At 47.4% G+C, this 18,902-nt stretch overlaps 1 protein-coding gene across 7 annotated transcripts in view; it reads left to right on the top strand.

Annotated features, from left to right (window-relative positions):
* The window catches only part of SPTAN1 (spectrin alpha, non-erythrocytic 1), a 71,599-nt gene that overhangs the window by 38,283 nt on the left and 14,414 nt on the right, over positions 1 to 18,902 (top strand). For 5 of the 7 annotated variants that reach the window (XM_025360337.1, XM_025360332.1, XM_025360336.1 and 2 more), the window contains 17 exons: positions 141 to 188; positions 911 to 1,002; positions 1,611 to 1,755; positions 1,867 to 2,048; positions 5,080 to 5,179; positions 5,329 to 5,526; positions 5,609 to 5,755; positions 6,356 to 6,459; positions 6,604 to 6,766; positions 7,810 to 7,824; positions 9,815 to 9,946; positions 10,206 to 10,343; positions 11,737 to 11,841; positions 14,611 to 14,819; positions 16,621 to 16,741; positions 16,965 to 17,086; positions 17,786 to 17,918. In XM_025360337.1, the coding sequence (XP_025216122.1) occupies positions 141 to 188; positions 911 to 1,002; positions 1,611 to 1,755; positions 1,867 to 2,048; positions 5,080 to 5,179; positions 5,329 to 5,526; positions 5,609 to 5,755; positions 6,356 to 6,459; positions 6,604 to 6,766; positions 7,810 to 7,824; positions 9,815 to 9,946; positions 10,206 to 10,343; positions 11,737 to 11,841; positions 14,611 to 14,819; positions 16,621 to 16,741; positions 16,965 to 17,086; positions 17,786 to 17,918 (2,154 nt within the window). The remainder of the gene's footprint in view (positions 1 to 140; positions 189 to 910; positions 1,003 to 1,610; positions 1,756 to 1,866; positions 2,049 to 5,079; positions 5,180 to 5,328; positions 5,527 to 5,608; positions 5,756 to 6,355; positions 6,460 to 6,603; positions 6,767 to 7,809; positions 7,825 to 9,814; positions 9,947 to 10,205; positions 10,344 to 11,736; positions 11,842 to 14,610; positions 14,820 to 16,620; positions 16,742 to 16,964; positions 17,087 to 17,785; positions 17,919 to 18,902) is intronic. The other 2 variants (XM_025360338.1, XM_025360335.1) reach the window with 1 other exon arrangement.

Genomic DNA, 18,902 nt, shown 5'->3' with positions numbered 1-18,902 from the left:
GTCTCTGTTAAGAGTGTTGCCAGTATCCCTTTAAGGTAATTTGGGTTGATCACAGGGACCTAGTCAATGACACTTGCAGCTCAGATCTCTAATTGCCAGGCACTTGATTAGTTTTACCTTCTGCTTTCCTCCCTACCTAGTCTGCTCGTCTGATGGTTCACACCGTGGCCACCTTTAATTCCATCAAGGTAAGAAGCAGTGACCAGCTCCCCTAATCTCCCCTGGTTTTCTCCACTATCTTCCTTCCCTGTCTACAGTAGAGCTCTTGTTCTTGTCAACCGGGTGAACTGTGACATATCTCACTCTCCTGGGTCCAAGCATGTCCTAAGTAAACATCAGCATGCTCATGGTCGCTGGGTAGCTTGGTGGCTTTCCTGTCAAGAGCCCGCCAGGGAAGGCAGCAAGCCTTCCCTCTGATTTCCAGTAGGTCAGGGAGCTAGAAGGAGCACAGTCTCAGGAAAGCAGTGAGTGGCTCCCTTGCCGCCTGCAGTGCGAGGTCCTGTAGCATACTGGCTCTTCCCAGGCCTGCTATGGCCTGTGAAGCTGCTGGTCAGGTGTTGGGAGGCAGCGAGCGCTGGGATTTCTCCACTCAGCTGTGACTTAGGAAGCAGCTGCTAACTGCCAGGCCCCAGGCTAGGAGATGAGAGTAAGGAAGAGTCAGCTATGTCTCCTGCTGCCTCAGAGGGGATGCCTAGGTCAGGTGTTTGTGGGTGTTGAAGCTGTCAGGCACAGCTAGTTTTGGCTTGCCTCTGACTGGAATGTTGTATACTAATTTATTCAGCGAGGAAGGTTGGAAACAGGAAATTATATGTGCCCTAGCATCTCCTTCAAGCAAAGTCATTTTCCCAAAGTCTGACTGGGAGCATGACGAGAGGCGGTGCAATGGAGCTGATGTTTTGCTGTCCTGCAGGAGCTGAATGAGCGCTGGCGGTCCCTACAGCAACTGGCCGAGGAACGGAGCCAGCTCTTGGGCAGTGCCCATGAAGTACAGAGGTTCCACAGGTGAGGGGTCAACCCTGGGCTGGGAGAGGGAGAAACAGGTGACTGCTAGTTCCTGACAGCCCCCAAGCTTGCTGAGTGAGATCCTATAGGAACGACTGGCTCTTGATGTTTACATCTGTCACAGGGTGGATGCTCAGTAAATCCTGCTAAGTGAATTATTTTGCTTTTTAGCGTTATTGGTGGTAGCCACAGACAAATATACAAATGTCAGCTAAATAAATTTTCTTAGGCCAGGCCTGGTGGCTCATGCCTGTAATCCCAGCACTTTGGGAGGCCAAGGCAGGCAGCTCACCTGAGGTCAGGAGTTTGAGACCAGCCTGACCAACATGGGGAAAACCCACCTCTACTAAAAATAAAAAAATAACTGGGCGTGGTGGCAAGTGCCTGTAATCCTAGCTACTTGGTAGGCTGAGGCAGGAGAATCGCTTGAACCCGGTGGGGGTGGAGGTTGCAGTGAGCCAAGATTGTGCATTGTGCTCCAGCCTAAGTGACAAGAATGAAACTCCGTCTCAATAAATAAATAAATAAATAAAATTTTTTTAGTGTCTGTCCTGTAATCAAGGCAATTGTACTCAGCATTTCTTAACGTAAATGTGTCTCCCCTTTAGAGATGCTGATGAAACCAAAGAATGGATTGAAGAGAAGAATCAAGCTCTAAACACAGACAATTATGGACATGATCTCGCCAGTGTGCAGGCCCTGCAACGCAAGCATGAGGGCTTTGAGAGGGACCTTGCAGCTCTCGGTGACAAGGTGAGAGGACCCAAAGTCATCTTCTGGCATTTTTGCCCCAGAAAGAGAAGTCTTCTGTTCTGCAGAGCACACCCCCTTACTGCAAGCTCATTCACCACTTTGTTCCCATAGGTAAACTCCCTTGGTGAAACAGCAGAGCGCCTGATCCAGTCCCATCCCGAGTCAGCAGAGGACCTCCAGGAAAAGTGCACAGAGTTAAACCAGGCCTGGAGCAGCCTGGGGAAACGTGCAGATCAGCGCAAGGCGAAGTTGGGCGACTCCCACGACCTGCAGCGCTTTCTTAGCGATTTCCGGTACGGAGCCATGTTCACTCAGTCCTCTGGAACATAGAGCCTTCTTTGCAGGGGTCATTTTTATTGTGAAAGTAGCACATGCTCATCTGGGTACAATGGCTCACACCTATAATCCCAGCACTTTGGGAGGCCGAGGCAAGCGGATCGCTTGAACTCAGGAGTCGGAGACCAGCCTGGGATACATGGCAAAACACTTTGGCTATTGTAAAATTTTAAATTTTAATTTAAGAATTAAAAACCTCCGGGCACAGTGGCTCATGCCTGTAATCCCAGCACTTTGGGGAGACCAAGGCGGGCGGATCACCTGAGGTCAAGAGTTCAAGACCAGCCTAGCCAACATGGCGAAACCATGTTTCTACTAAAAGTACAAAAATTACCTGGGCATGGTGGCAGACACCTGTAATCCCAGCTACTCAGGAGGCTGAGGCAGGAGAATCACTTGAATCTGAGAGGCGGAGGTGGCAATGAGCCGAGATCGTGCCACTGCATTCCAGTCCGGGTGACAAGAGTGAGACTGAATCTCAAAAAAAAAAGAAAAAATTAGAAACAGAAAAAAGTAGTACGTAATCAATGTAAAATAGTCAAATTACTGAATTCCAGATTGTTAAAAATAATTCTCCACAGCCAGGCATGGTAGCTCACGTCTGTAATCTCAGCACTTTGGGAAGCCAAGGCAGGTGGATCACGAGGTCAGGAGTTCAAGACCAGCCTGGCCAACATGGTGAAACCCCATCTGTACTAAAAATACAAACATTAGCTAGGCATGGTGGCACGCACCTGTAATTCCAGCTACTCGGGAGGCTGAGGCAGGAGAATCACTTGAACCCGGGAGGTGGAGGTTGCAGTGAGCTGAGACCGTACCACTGCACTCTAGCCTGGGCGATGGAGCAAGACTGCCTCAAAAAAAGAAAAAACAAGTCTCTGCTTTCCTATCCAAGTACAGGCGTACTCCCTCTCATCCCCTTGCCGTATGACATTATATTTTTCCCTAGACATATATATATGTGTGTCTCTTGTTGCCCAGGCTGGAGTGCAATGGCACAATCTTGGCTCATTGCAACCTCCGCCTCCCGGATTCAAGCGATTATCCTGCCTCAGCCTCCCGAGTAGCTGGGATCACAGGCATGCACCACCAAGCCCGGCTAATTTTGTATTTTTTTTTCAGTAGAGATGGGGTTTCTCCATGTTGTCCAGGCTGGTCTTGAACTCCTGACCTCAGGTGATCCACCCACCTCAGCCTCCCAAAGTGCTGGGATTATAGGCGTGAGCCACCATGTCCGGCCTTTTTTTTTTTTTTTTTTGAGACAGGATCTGGCTCTGTTGCCCAGGCTGGAGTGCAGTGGCCCAATCATTGCTCACCGCACCCTCAACTTCCCAGGCTCAAGTGATCCTTCTGCATCAGCTTCCCATGTAGCTGGTACCATAGGCATGTACCACCACACCTGGCTAGTTTTTAAATTTTTAGTAGAGACTAGGTCTCACTGTGTTGCCCAGGCTGGTCTCAAATTCCTGGGCTCAAATGATCCTCTCGCCTCAGCCTCCCAAAGTGCTGAGATTTCAAGCATGAGCCACTTCACCTGGCCTATGTCTTACCTGGCATTAATGTCATTAGGACACTAGGCCAGTTGTCTTAAAATGTCCCGCAATCTTGTACCTCTGCCTATTTAATGACTACACAGCAATCCACTGGATGGGCGATTTATGACTTGTTCAACAGTAGCCATTGAGGACAGACACTTATTTTGTCTTTTTTTGTGCTCTTTAACAGTATTATTTTACACACACACTTGCACACTTGTGGTGCTTGTATCTGTTAGCTGGGGCATCTCCCCTGCTGCAGTGGGAGTAGGCAGATGCTGCTTTCTTCCACAGGCCTCTGGGAGGAGGTCCCAGTTGGCAGTTAGTTTTCTTTTTCTTTTTATTGAGGTAAGGGCCACACAACATATAATTAACCACTTTAAAATGTGCAATCCATGACATTTAATGGATTCACAGTGTTGTGCAGCCACTCCTCTCTAGCTTTGAAACATTTTCATTGCCCTAGAATAACATCCCTTAACTAATCACCCCCTCTTCTCTCTTCCCCACCCACTCGGAATCCTTTATCTGCTTTCTGTGTGCATGGATTTGCCTCTTTTGGACATATCATATAAAAGGAATCATACCATATCTGACCTTACACACTCAGTTTTGTGCCCTTGTGCTTGCACAGCTGTGAGAAACTGGATCAAATGCATGCACAGGCCTAGGGCTTCAAGGGTTAATCCTAAAGAAAGGCTTTTTCTTTTTTTTAGAGACAAGATTTCACCACATTGCCCAAGCTGGTCTGGAATTTGTGAGCTCAAGTGATCCTCCTGCCTCAGCCTCCCAAAGTGCTAGGATTACGGGCGTGAGCCACCATGCCTGGCCAACAAAGGCTTTTTCATTTGAAGCTATCAAAGACTTAATTGTAGCTAGAACTTGTTATTCTGGAGGGTGAAAAGATCTTAATTATAAACTTACTGACTTTTCCTCCAAGAAATTCGGACTTTTAAAAAAATAACTCAACAATGGCTGGGCACAGTGGCTCATGCCTGTAATCTCAGCACGTTGGGAGGCCGAGGCGGGTGGATCACAAGGTCAGGAGATCGAGACCATTCTGGCTAACACGGTGAAACCCCGTCTTTACTAAAAATACAAAAACATTAGCCAGGCACGGTGGCAGATGCCTGTAGTCCCAGCTACTCGGGAGGCTGAGGCAGGAGAGTGGCGTGAACCCGGGAGGCGGAGGCGGAGCTTGCAGTGAGCCAAGATTGCACTACTGCACTCCAGCCTGGGCGACAGAGTGAGACTCCGTCTCAAAAAAAAAAACACCTCAAGAAGAACAAGAAGTTTTGAAACACTTTGCCCAAAGACCTAGCCTCATTCAGTAGATTAAATTAATCCAAGATAACTTTCTGAGGCAAGAATTACGTCATTCCCTGTTTTCCTGGGCAGAAGATCTCCTTACCAGGTAATATAATAGCTATTTTTCTGGGGTTCTGGTTTCCAGGGACCTCATGTCTTGGATCAATGGAATACGGGGGTTGGTGTCCTCAGATGAGCTAGCCAAGGATGTCACCGGAGCTGAGGCGTTGCTGGAGCGACACCAGGTAGGTGGACCTGCCTGCTGAGTAGCGAAGACGTGACTGCTCTGCAGGGCCCTGGAGGGCCTCATTCCCTCCTTTTGTGGTGAGTCGATAGTTGACATCAGAGTGGGCATCTGCTGCCAGTTACCTAATCCCTTCCCTCCTTTTGGCAGGAACACCGGACAGAAATCGATGCCAGGGCTGGCACTTTCCAGGCATTTGAGCAGTTTGGACAGCAGCTGTTGGCTCATGGACACTATGCCAGCCCTGAGATCAAGCAGAAACTTGATATTCTTGACCAGGAGCGTGCAGACCTGGAGAAGGCCTGGGTTCAGCGCAGGATGATGCTGGATCAGTGCCTTGAATTGCAGGTATGTGTGCTCCTGCTTTCTGACCAAGCGTTTCCTTGCTGAAGAGCCTCATTTTCTCACCTGCCTCTTGCCCTCTCTAAAGCTGTTCCATCGGGACTGTGAGCAAGCTGAGAACTGGATGGCTGCCCGGGAGGCTTTCTTGAATACCGAAGACAAAGGAGACTCACTGGACAGCGTAGAGGCTCTGATCAAAAAACATGAAGACTTTGACAAAGCAATTAATGTCCAGGTGAGGCCTCTGGACCATGGAGTCAGAGTCTGGATTTTTCCTCATTGACATCTGTTTCTTGGCTTATAGAGTCACTGTTATATCTCCAAGGAATACCTGCATTGTCTAAGAAAAATGTGTACATAAATAATCTTTAAAACTTATAGATTCTGATATTTCTGAGATTTTAATAATGGGGATGCCACAGGAAAAAAAAATTTTATTATCAAAGGGAGGAAAAACAAATGTGTAGGTAGGTAAAGGAATACATGAACAAACAACAAGGAAGATGTAAGACTCTTTGATTTATAAGTCACTTTGCTGTAAATCTGATAGCATTTTCCTATTATTAAGCTTAATTTTGTTCTGTTCTGATATTCTAACACCTGCCCCACCTGAGTGACCTGGAGACTTCTTGAGTTAAACTATACTCTAGTAATGACTGAAATCAAGCTTGCTTTTGGCGTTTTACACTCTTGCTTCTAAAGTGTCAGTGTATTCTGATCCTGCCACCAGCTAGTTCTCAGTCACCCAAAATAACTGTCCTTTTCTCAAGACCGGCAATCCAGGCAGGGCCCAGCTGCAGGCCCACCTTGACCTCACACCTTTGTTTTCTGACAGGAAGAGAAGATTGCTGCTCTGCAGGCCTTTGCCGACCAGCTCATCGCTGCCGGCCATTATGCCAAGGGAGACATTTCTAGCCGGCGCAATGAGGTCTTGGACAGGTGGGTGTCCTGTGGCACTGACATAGTCACCAGCCCTGAGAGGATACATCCCCTCATATGAAGGCCCAGTCCTGTTCTATCTCCCCACTTCCTTCTCCATGGTAAGATATGTTCTTGTTGGATCTCATGGTTTCACTCTTTCAGGTGGCGACGTCTGAAAGCCCAGATGATTGAGAAAAGGTCAAAGCTAGGAGAATCTCAAACCCTCCAACAGTTCAGCCGGGATGTGGATGAGATTGAGGCTTGGATCAGTGAAAAATTGCAGACAGCGAGTGATGAGTCATACAAGGATCCCACCAACATCCAGGTAAGCTGAAGTGACTGGGTGTTGGTCTTGATGTAGCCTTATGTTATTGAGTAGATTTTGTTGAAGCATTTATAAAACAAACTCCTTGCACCCATGGGAAGTCAGTGAAAAATGTTTTAGTAAGTCAAGCCAGTGGGAAAGCCCTACTCACGTTTCAGAGCCATTTAAAATTCGCCTTCCGGCCGGGCGCGGTGGCTCAAGCCTGTAATCCCAGCACTTTGGGAGGCCGAGGCGGGCGGATCACGAGGTCAGGAGATCGAGACCATCCTGGCTAACATGGTGAAACCCCGTCTCTACTAAAAATACAAAAAACTAGCCGGGCGTGGTGGCGGGCGCCTGTAGTCCCAGCTACTCGGAGGCTGAGGCAGGAGAATGGCCTGAACCTGGGAGGCGGAGCTTGCAGTGAGCCGAGATCGCGCCACTGCACTCCAGCCTGGGTGACACAGCGCGAGACTCCGTCTCAAAAAAAAAAAATAAATAAAATAAAATAAAATAAAATTCGCCTTCCTCATTTGTCTCCATTAAAACCATTTCTGCTGTAGTCTATAGAATCCCCTTTCTAGGCCGGGCGCGGTGGCTCAAGCCTGTAATCCCAGCACTTTGGGAGGCCGAGGCGGGTGGATCACGAGGTCAGGAGATCGAGACCATCCTGGCTAACATGGTGAAACCCCGTCTCTACTAAAAATACAAAAAACTAGCCGGGCGTGGTGGCGGGCGCCTGTAGTCCCAGCTACTCGGAGGCTGAGGCAGGAGAATGGCGTGAACCTGGGAGGCGGAGCTTGCAGTGAGCCGAGATCGCGCCACTGTACTCCAGCCTGGGTGACACAGCGCAAGACTCCGTCTCAAAAAAAAAAAAAAAAAAAGAATCCCCTTTCTATTACTTTAATATATTCTATTAAAGTCTATAGAATCCCCTTTCTATTACTGTTCCCAAATGCTGAGCTTCCCCGGGGAAGTATGACAAAATGAGTTTCTATTTAATAGCTGATATGTGTGTCCACATCAGTGTACTGAACTCTTATTCTTTTAATCTATTTTTGTAGCTTTCCAAGCTGCTGGTAAGTTTTTAATTTTTTTAAGAGTTGTAGTTAAATGAGCTCCAGTATTTGTGTTCCTCTGCATAGATTATTGTTATTGTGGTCACACAGTCTGCTGGTGTCTCTTCATCCTTTTCATTTCTAATCATCCATTACACTCCAAGTGTCCCTGTGGGATGTGGCTTTCTCTGTTGTAATTAGCCTGCAACGCCTTACTCCCCCCTCTCTCCCCCAGTTTATCACTTAGGCAAATTCTGTACAGTGTTTGATTTGCGGGGCAGTAGTTGACCACTTTCTTTCAAGGAGTGCTTCCTTTTGAAGATGGAATATCAGCTTCAGCTTTTTCTGTGTAGACCTTGGCTGAGACTTGCTATGAGCTCATGGTGTTCAGTGGCCCAGGCGAGGTGAGGTGTGAGGGTTTTAATGCATAGCCACTCAGGCATCCAGAGGTGCCAGTCAGGACAGGAACAGCTAGAGAACTGTAGAGAGACGTATGATCTATTAATACTTACAAATCTTCAAGGAATACAAATGAGAAGTTAAGATAAAAGCAGACATTACTCAACAGGTAGTGAAAGGAGACTTCTCAGTTAACATGTAGCTCAAAGTTGCTTAAGCGGGTAGAAAAAATGAAGATAGAGAAGAGAATAAATGGAATTTGAACCAAAGAGTGATCAGAACAAGGAACAGAAGAAGAAAGGAATGGGACTTTTGTCAGGATATCTGAGTGTTTGAGACCCTTTTTGTTCTTGCCTTTGGGATCAGGCAGTGAGAGAACGTAACAAGGATATTTCATGTTAGTGTTGAATTGAGCCAGATGGCTCCATCCTTTGACAGTTGCTGCCTCTGAAATGAAACATTTGATGCAGAATTCCCCAACACTACTGCCTTTTAGTAGTTGTTTTTTTTCCCCCAAATAACACTCTCCCCTGAGACCCTGCATTTCTCACCCAGCCAATTGTTTTTCCCAGAATTGTGGCACAGCTGCTATGTCCTTGCAATTGTCTCTTGTAGCATTTCAGTACCTTCTGTTTCTTTATGGATTCATAAAAACCATATCAGGCACCCAGGATCAGGAGCCCATCCTTCTTGTAGCCCTTTCATTTCCCAGAAAATAAATTCCTTCTTGCAGTCAAGCCTGGGTTCTGACAGTATCCCAGTGTTTTGATTAATGACAGCTACCAAAAGATAAATCAACAAAGCCAATGTCTGTAGTAGCTGTAGATTTCTCCTCTGTCAACAGAGGGATAAGACTGACCATCAAATATTATTTTGCTAGTTAATACAATTTATGTTATGAATTTTGCTTAATGGTGATTTCTGGTTTAGATGATGAAACGTCCGTATGTATCTCATTCATTAGAGCCTGTCTCCAAAAAGGAGAAAGCCATGGCTGGAAATTGATGTACAAGCAGATTCAAAACTGAAGTTGGCCATTGCCATCTTCTGGAAAGTGCTAGAAAGTGTTTAATTCTAGGGCTTCACTCCCAAATAACTAGCATAGCTACTTCAAGAATTGATTTTTTGGCCGAGCTTGGTGGCTCATGCTTGTAATGCCAGAACTTTGGGAGGCCAGTGCAGCTCAATTGCTTGAGCTCAGGAAACCCCATCTCTACAAAAAATAGAAAAATTAGCCAGGTGTGGTGGCATGCACCCATGAGGCTAAGGTAGGAGGATTGCTTGAGCTCAAGAGGTTGAAGCTGCAGTGAGCTGAGACTGCGCCATTGCACTCCAGCCTGGGCAACTGAGCAAGACCCTGTCTCAAAAATAAGGACTTCCAACTCATCTACTCCTGAGCTAGTACATTTCCTTTCTCCTTTGTTAACTCCCCAAGAGATGAACCCTAAAATATTTCATACAAATTCCAGTTGCCTTCTGTAAAAAACGTTGGCATTTACCCCAGTTATTTATGTTTGCTGCCACTCCCTCCCACTGAGAACCCCTTCCCTCCTAAAAAGATATAACCTAGCAGGAACTGGTTTGGAAAAAAAAAATTTTTTGGTATTTTTAGAGCAAGCACCAGAAGCACCAGGCTTTTGAAGCAGAGCTGCATGCCAATGCTGACCGGATCCGTGGGGTTATTGACATGGGCAACTCCCTCATTGAACGTGGAGCCTGTGCCGGCAGTGAGGATGCTGTCAAGGTATGGCCCACCAGCTCCCGGTGCCCGGGGAAGAACATGAGCAGCGTCACTATCAACCTGATATAATAACTTGGATATACAGTCTTAAGAAATCAAATGGATTAGAAGACTTTAGGCTGAATTACAGTTGTGGAATGCTAGTGAGAATGGCTCCTATGAGTGTTTTCCACCCTCCTCTCTTAGTTCTCAAATTGAGCTTTAGGAGAGGGAGGATTCTTCATAGATTTCATCTTCTTTTTGGCTCCCTTCTGTTCCCCAGGCCCGCCTGGCTGCCTTAGCTGACCAGTGGCAGTTCTTGGTGCAGAAGTCAGCTGAAAAGAGCCAGAAACTGAAAGAAGCCAACAAGCAGCAGAACTTCAACACAGGGATCAAGGACTTTGACTTCTGGCTGTCTGAGGTAACACTGAGTGGTTTCTCTTCCCACCAGTGGGGAATTTCTAGTCATTTGGGACAGTGGGTTCATCAGTGAGCCCAAAACCATGAAAAGGCAGGGCTCACCAGACACCCCTTTTGACAGAAACCTTTATTACATATGAGTTGCTGTAATGCTGTAAGGGATTGATGTGCAAAGGGAGTGAATATTTAGAGAAGAGAGCTGACTTGGAGTGGCACTTGGACTGCAGATCACTCATGTCCATAGGGAAGGCAAATAGAAAGAGATTATGGATAGTTACACAGCGTGCAACTCTAACAAGCCTATGCCAGGATAGAAACCAAGATAGTAGCATCTAGGAAACCAGAGTCAGTCATGTATTCTCCTTGGAGAATGTTTGGAAAGCATAGACTATAAGGCTGAGGCAGGCAGATCATGTGAGCCCAGGAGTTCAAGACCAGCCTGGGCAACATGATGAGACTCTGTACAAAAAAATACAAAAATTAGGCTGGGCGTGGTGGGTCATGCCTGTAATCCTAGCACTTTGGGAGGCCAAGGTGGGCGGATTGCCTGAGCTCAGGAGTTTGAGACCAGCCTGGGCAACACAGTGAAACCCCGTTTCTACTAAAATATAAAAAATTAGCCAGATGTGGCAGCGTGTATAAAAATATCATAGAGGTTTTAGTCAGGTGCGGTGGCTCACGCCTGTAATCCCAGCACTTCGGGAGGCCGAGGCAGGCGGATCACTTGAGGTCAGGAGTTCGAGACCAGCCTGACCAACATAGTGAAACCTTGTCTCTGCTAAAAATACAAAAATTAGCCGGGCATGGTGGCGTGCTCCTGTAATCCCAGCTACTCAGGAGGCTGAGCAGGAGAATCGCTTGAACCCAGGAGGTGGAGTTTGCAGTGAGCCGAGATCACACCATTGCACTCCAGCCTGGGTGACAGAGCAAGACTTCATCTCAAAAAAAAAAATATGTTTTTTTGAATAATTGTGTAAGTTTATCATAGAGCCATGCCATAATTTATTCCCATATTGTTGGACATTCAGGTGTTCCCAGCCTTTTGGTGTATATATTTAGCTGCAGTGAATACCTTTGAATATTAATCTTTGCCCACACTGCTGATTCTTTCCTAGAGGAGTTTCCTTGAACTAGGATTGCTGTGCATTTTGCCTTTAGCTGTAGTATTTACTATGAATAGACTCTGGAGTCTAGGTTTGACTGACTGAGTGGAGACAGTGTCTCAGGCCGGGCAGGCTGATCAAAGTGACTAGGAATCGCAGTAACACATTGTGATAGAGAAGTATTCAGCTGTCCAAACAAGGACCTGGAATAACCACTGGGCATCCTGAATTTTCCAGAATGCTGAGTATACACCACACAGTAGCGTTTCCTTTTTATGTTTTCACTGCCAGGTGGAGGCCCTGCTGGCATCCGAAGATTATGGCAAAGACCTGGCTTCTGTGAATAACCTGCTGAAAAAGCATCAACTGCTGGAAGCAGATATATCTGCCCATGAGGTAAGCAAAGGGAGGCAGGCCAGGCCCAAGTGCCTGGGACGCAGCTGTGCCTGACTCCTAAGGAAAACTAGCATGTTTGAGAAGAGAGAGTGACTTCTTTCACTTAAAGCAGCCATTCTCAAAGGTTGTGGCCTCAGGATCATTATACACTTGACAGTTATTGAGGCTCTTAAGAGATTTTTATTATGTAGGTTTTATCTGTCAGTATTCACCATTATTAAAAGTTAAATAAATTTTAAGGCCTGGCGTGGTGGCTTACGGCTGTAATCCCAGCAGTTTGGGAGGCCCAGACATGCGGATCACCGGAGGTGAGGAGTTCGAGACCACCCCGGCCAACGTGGTGAAACCCCGTCTCTACTAAAAATACAAAAATTAGCCAGGCGTGGTGGTGGGTGCCTGTAATCCCAGGTACTCGGGCAGCTGAGGCAGGATAATCGCTTGAGCCCAGGAGGCAGAGGTTGCAGTGAGCCACGGCACTCCAGCCTCGGCAGCAGAGTAATACTCCATCTCTAAAAAAATAAATAAATAAAATGCTGAATTTAGGTTGTCGTGTTTTGTATTGGATGAAAATTCAGCTTTGAACAGGTAGGTAGATAGAAAAGACAGGAATATTTTGATACGGATAAGTGTGAATAATTTTCTTTGATACTATACCAAAGTTGTAGTTTCTTTTTTTTTTTTTTTTTTTGAGACGGAGTCTCGCTCTGTCGCCCAGACTGGAGTGCAGTGGCCGGATTTCAGCTCACTGCAAGCTCCGCCTCCCGGGTTTACGCTATTCTCCTGCCTCAGCCTCCCGAGTAGCTGGGACTACAGGCGCCAGCCACCTCGCCCGGCTAGTTTTTTGTATTTTTTAGTAGAGACGGGGTTTCACCGTTTTAGCCAGGATGGTCTCGATCTCCTGACCTCGTGATCCGCCCGTCTCGGCCTCCCAAAGTGCTAGGATTACAGGCTTGAGCCACCGCGCCCGGCCAAAGTTGTAGTTTCTTAAAGCTTGGCTGTGGTCAGGCACAGTGGCTCACACCTGTAATCCCAGCACTTTGGGAGGCTGAGGCAGGCAGATCATGTGAGCCCAGGAGTTCAAGACCAGCCTGGACAACATGATGAGACTCTGTACAAAAAAATACAAAAATTAGGCTGGGCGTGGTGGGTCATGCCTGTAATCCTAGCACTTTGGGAGGCCAAGGTGGGCGGATTGCCTGAGCTCAGGAGTTTGAGACCAGCCTGGGCAACACAGTGAAACCCCGTTTCTACTAAAATATAAAAAATTAGCCAGATGTGGCAGCGTGTGCTTGTAAATCCCAGCTACTCGGGAGGCTGAGGCAGGAGAATTGCTTGAACCGCTGAGATCGTGTAATTGCACTCCAGCCTGGGCGACAGAGTGAGACTACGTCTCAAAAAAAAAAAAAAAAACCCCACAAAAATTAACCAGACGTTGGGGCACGCACCTATAGTCCCAGTTATTTGGAGGCTGAGACAGGAGGTTCACTTGAGCCCAGGCAGGAGGTCAAGGCTGCAGTGAATCATGATCACACCACCGCACTCCTGGATGACAGCAAGAAAAAAAAAGTGTCTCAAAAAAAAACTGTTTTTTTGAGTTGCAAAGTGGCCCCTCAAACCTTGTCAGTAAATTTTTTTTTTTTTTTTTTTTTTTTTTTGAGACGGAGTCTCGCTCTGTCGCCCAGGCTGGAGTGCAGTGGCCGGATCTCATCTCACTGCAAGCTCCGCCTCCTGGGTTCACGCCATTCTCCCGCCTCAGCCTCCCGAGTAGCTGGGACCACAGGCGCCCGCCACCTCGCCCGGCTAATTTTTTGTATTTTTTAGTAGAGACGGGGTTTCACCGTGTTAGCCAGCATGGTCTCGATCTCCTGACCTCGTGATCCGCCCATCTCGGCCTCCCAAAGTGCTGGGATTACAGGCTTGAGCCACCGCGCCCGGCCAATCAGTAAATTTTTTATACTGGCTTATATTAAAACCCACTGGTCCATCTTGGGCTTTGAATGTAGCTCTTACCTATGCATGATTTTGTAACATCATGCATGGCTCATTTGGTAAATATTGCTTCACTGAGCAATATTATGCCTGTTGGTTCTATATTTTGACATATGTGATTATATGATATCAAAACATTGCTGTTAATACCACCAATTTCATCAGAAAAATCTTCACATATTAGGAAGCCATCAGGCTTCTGATGGTGGATGTTTAAGTTTTCTAAAATTCTAACTTTCTCATAGAAGTTTGAATTTTATCATTAGTAACAAACTGTCAGTATTACTTGAAGTGACAGGCTCACTTTATTTGTTTTGGGCCAGGTATCTGTGAGATACCAAGTCTGAATGACCATAGTTTTTCTGTTGGTTGGTCTTTCAAGTACAAAAGAATGCCTACTCAGTAAAATTAACTTTCACTGCCTTAAGGACATTCTTAAGTGAAAAAGCAATTTTTTTTTTTACTGTGAGTGGGTGGCAGTGAAGAATCCACTTCTGCTAGTAATTTGCCACTGCCTTGATTTGAGCTAAAGCACCAGCATGTCCCCTCCTTCTCCATTGCTTTTGTACTATCAGTGCAAATGTCCACACAGTAAAAAAGGCAAATAATGTCTTATAATGTTATGAAAATAGTTTGAGTTCATAAAATGCCAGAGGTCCACATAACATACTTTGAGAATATCAACACTTCACATCTCAGTAAGGAATTCCTGAGTTCTTAGGTTCAAGCAGATAGTTGTAAGAGACCCAGTTTCTGACCCTCTTATGTCCTCTGCCCCAGGATCGCCTGAAGGACCTGAACAGCCAGGCAGACAGCCTGATGACCAGCAGTGCCTTCGACACCTCCCAAGTAAAAGACAAGAGGGACACCATCAACGGGCGCTTCCAGAAGATCAAGAGCATGGCGGCCTCCCGGCGAGCCAAGCTGAATGAATCCCATCGCCTGCACCAGTTCTTCCGGGACATGGATGACGAGGAGTCCTGGATCAAGTACGTGTTCTCAGTGGCCTGTAATAGTGGGCAGCAGAAACCACAGGCTGACTATTGAGGCAGAAGGTTTCTATCTCCTGACTGTAGTGGTGAGGCTGGAAACCCTGCTGGACTAGGATCCCAGCTTGGCCACACACTCCTGGGATGCCTCTGTTTTCTGCTTTCCGAGTTTACAGTGATGATGATTGGCGGTGGTGGTGATCCACGCTGGTTACATAGGCCCTGTCTAGACCCTGCCCTTTAGATACCCGTGAAAGTTAGTGAGTTTGTGTCTGACCTCCTGGAGAAGATCACTTCTCCAAGGAAGGAGCTGCTTTTTTTCTTATTCTCTATCTACCCCCCAAAATGTCAGTCTACTGATTCCAGTTGACGTAGCATGTAAACAAACATCTTTTGTTTTTTGAGACAGAGTCTCGCTCTGTCGCCAGGCTAGAGTGCCACCATGCCTGACTAATTTTTGTATTTTTAGTAGAGACAGGGTTTCAGCATGTTGGCCAGGCTGGTCTCAAACTGACCTCCCCTGACCTTAAGTGATCCACCCACCTCGGCCTCCCAAAGTGCTGTGATCATAGGCATGAGCCACTGCTCCTGGTCAGAAGGCTTTACGGAAGTAAGGAATTAAGAGAGAGGATTTTGTTCTTAAAAGGCATTTCTGGCCAGGCACAGTGGCTCACGCTTGTGATCACAGCGCTTTGGGAGGCCGAGGCGGGCAGATCACTTGAGGTCAGAAGTTCAAGACAAGCCTGGCCAACATGGTGAAACCCCATCTCTACTAAATATACAAAAATTAGCCAGGTGTGGTGGCGGGCGCCTGTGGTCCCAGCTACTTGGGAGGCTGAGGTAGGAGAATCACTTGATCCGGGGAAGCGGAGGTTGCAGTGAGCTGAGATTGCACCACTGTACTCCAGAGCAAGACTCCGTCTCAAAAAAATAAAAAATAAAAATACAAAAATTAGCCAGGCATGGTGGTGCAGGCCTGTAATCCCAGCTACTCAGGAGGCTGAGGCAGGAGAATGACTTGAACCCGGGAAGTGGAGGTTTCAGTGAGCCGAGATCATGCCACTACCCTCCATCCTGGGAGACAGAGCAAGACTTTGTCTCAAAAAATATGTGTGTTATATAGCTGGGCATGGTGGCTCACACCTATAATCCCAACACTTTGGGAGGCCAAGGTGGGAAGATCGCTTGAGTCCAAGAGTTTGAGACCAGCGTGGGCAACATGGTGAAAACTCGTATCTACCAAAAATAGAAAAAATTAGCCAGGCATAGTGGCGCACACCTGTGGTCCCAGCTACTCAGGAGGCTGAGGTGGGAGGATCACTCGAACCAGGTAGGCGGAGGTTGCAGTGAGCAGAGATCATGCCATTGCAGTGTACCCTGAGCAACAGAATGAGACTCTGTTTCAAAAAATATATATGGGTTTATGTATGTATATATATAAATAAATATCTTCATATATTTATAGACATATATTGATACATATTTAGTATACATGATTGATATATATTGATATAATTTGATAGGGCTCCTCAGGGCAGCACCAGTGGTGCCTCCCATCCTCCAGTGCATCCCCAACCCTCTAGAATCTGGACGCACAGCAGGGCTCATAGATGCATAGATGGACAGAGGTTCTCGGTCACTACTCACTGGGGAAGTAGAGGCTTTTGTTTTCCAGAAAACTGGCAAGGATTTTCCCAGAAAGATTAGTAGATGTCTGTGAGGTCCACAGTTGACCTGATGTCCCCACTTGAAAGCAGGGAGGTGCAGAGACCGACTGTACCGTTCCCCGTCTCTCATTCAGGGAGAAGAAGCTGCTGGTGGGCTCTGAGGACTACGGCCGGGACCTCACCGGCGTGCAGAACCTGAGGAAGAAGCACAAGCGGCTGGAGGCAGAACTGGCCGCGCATGAGCCAGCTATTCAGGTAGGGGCTGCCTTCTGCCAAGAGGGCAGAGGTGTTTGAATGGGCCCTAGGGGACAGACAAACCCCTTGCGCTTATTTCACTGAGGTCCCTAAAGTGTTCATGACCCCTCAGTCCAAACCTGGAGAAGTCCCAAATTTGATGTTGAGGACTTTTCCTGGGAGCCTCAAGACAGAGGCACCAGCAGAGCTACCTGCTGTTAACCTCATCGTCCTTACCTGTCAGGGTGTCCTGGACACTGGCAAGAAGCTGTCCGATGATAACACCATCGGGAAAGAGGAGATCCAGCAGCGGCTGGCGCAGTTTGTGGAGCACTGGAAAGAGTTGAAGCAGCTGGCATCTGCCCGGTGAGTAGTCAGAGGCAGGAGCTCCCGGGAACAAGTGGAAGGCCAGCACCCAAGGGCAGACTCTGAGCTGTGGGGTCCACTGGGCCCTCCTACCATCTCCTGGACCTTTGGCCTCACATGTGCCATAGTCGGTTTGCTCCAGAGCCACCTCCCACAGGCCATGCTAAGGTGGTCTCATTCTGTTAATCTGGAGTCCAGAATCACACATGATTCTCCAGAAATGAAGACATGAGAGTCTGGAATCACAGAGTGGGTGATTCATGGTGTTCCGTGGACGGACTGACTGTGAGGGCCCACTTTTTTTGTGAATTTTTTTTTTTTTTTTGGTTGAGACCGAGTCTCTCTCCGTCGCCCAGGCTGGAGTGCAGTGGTGCAATCTCGACTCACTGCAGGCTCCGCCTCCCGGGTTCACATCATTGTCCTGCCTCAGCCTCCCGAGTAGCTGGGACTACAGGTGCCCTCCACCATGCCCGGCTAATTTTTTTGTATTTTTAGTAGAGACGGGGTTTCACCGTGTTAGCCAGGATGGTCTCGATCCCCTGACCTCATGATCCGCCCGCCTCGGCCTCCCAAAGTACTGGGATTACAGGCCTGAGGCACTGCGCCTGGCTTTTATGAATGTTTTTAAGCATATGTTAACTATCACAATCAAAGCTGGAGGAGATTATGGCTGATTTTCTTCCTGTCTGCTGTAATTAGGGGTCAGCGGCTTGAAGAGTCCTTGGAATATCAGCAGTTTGTAGCCAATGTGGAAGAGGAGGAAGCCTGGATCAATGAGAAAATGACCCTGGTGGCCAGTGAAGATTATGGAGACACTCTTGCCGCCATCCAGGTGAGACAGAAACCAAAGGTGTCACCTGCTGTCTCTCTTGGCAACTGCCTGCTGTTCATCATTTCCCTGTTGGTTTGTTAAAGGGCCCTGCTCTTAATAGGAGAGCACACAGGGCCAGCAGCCAAGGCCTCAGTAGTTGGTTTTAACCCTCAAGATCTCACACTAGGGGACATTGCCCTTCAGTAGACACAATTGGTGTGGCTTTATCAGTCTCGGTTCCCGGGCCCTGTCATTCGCCAGGCAGCGGTGGGCTTGGGTCTTTGTATTAGTTTCCTGGGGCCTCCATAAATAAGTACCACAGGCAGAGTACCACAGACGGAGTTCCATAGACGGAGTACCACCGACGGAGTACCACAGACGGAGTGGCACAGACGGAGTGGCACAGAGTGGCTGAGGACAACAGAGGTTTATTGCTTCTCAGTTCTGGAGGCCAGAAGTCTGAAATCAAGATGCAGGACCATGTTCTCCAAACCTGTAGGGGAGGATCCTTCCTTGCCTCTTCCAGTTTTTGTTGGCACCAGGTGCCCTTGGCATGTGGCATCATCACTGTAGTCTCTGCCTGTCTTCACATGGCCATCTTCCCTCTGTGTGTGTCTTCACTTGGCATCACTCTGTGTGTCTATTCACATTTCTGTGTGCTGTTGTAAGGATATCAGGTGTATTGGATGAGGGTCCACCCTAATGACTTCATCTTACCTTTGCAGAGTATGTTTGCAAAGATCCCTTTTCCACATTCATGGGTACCAGAAGTTAGGACTTCATCATCTCTTGAGGGGGACAGAGTTCAGCCCATCACATACTCCCTAAATTGGTTAACTGTTGCTACATAATAACCTGCCTAAATGTGGTGGTTGAAAGCAGCACCCATTTCTTATTTTTAAGAATAAGATCCACAGATCCATGGGAAATGAATCCATTTCCCATGGATCTGTGGATCAGTAGCATCTGCAGCTGTCACTGGAGGTCCCTCATGCTCCTGCATTC

The sequence above is a fragment of the Theropithecus gelada genome, chromosome 15 (genome assembly GCF_003255815.1).
Source record: "Theropithecus gelada isolate Dixy chromosome 15, Tgel_1.0, whole genome shotgun sequence".
NCBI lineage: Eukaryota > Metazoa > Chordata > Mammalia > Primates > Cercopithecidae > Theropithecus > Theropithecus gelada.
This window is presented reverse-complemented; position numbering and strand designations above follow the sequence as displayed.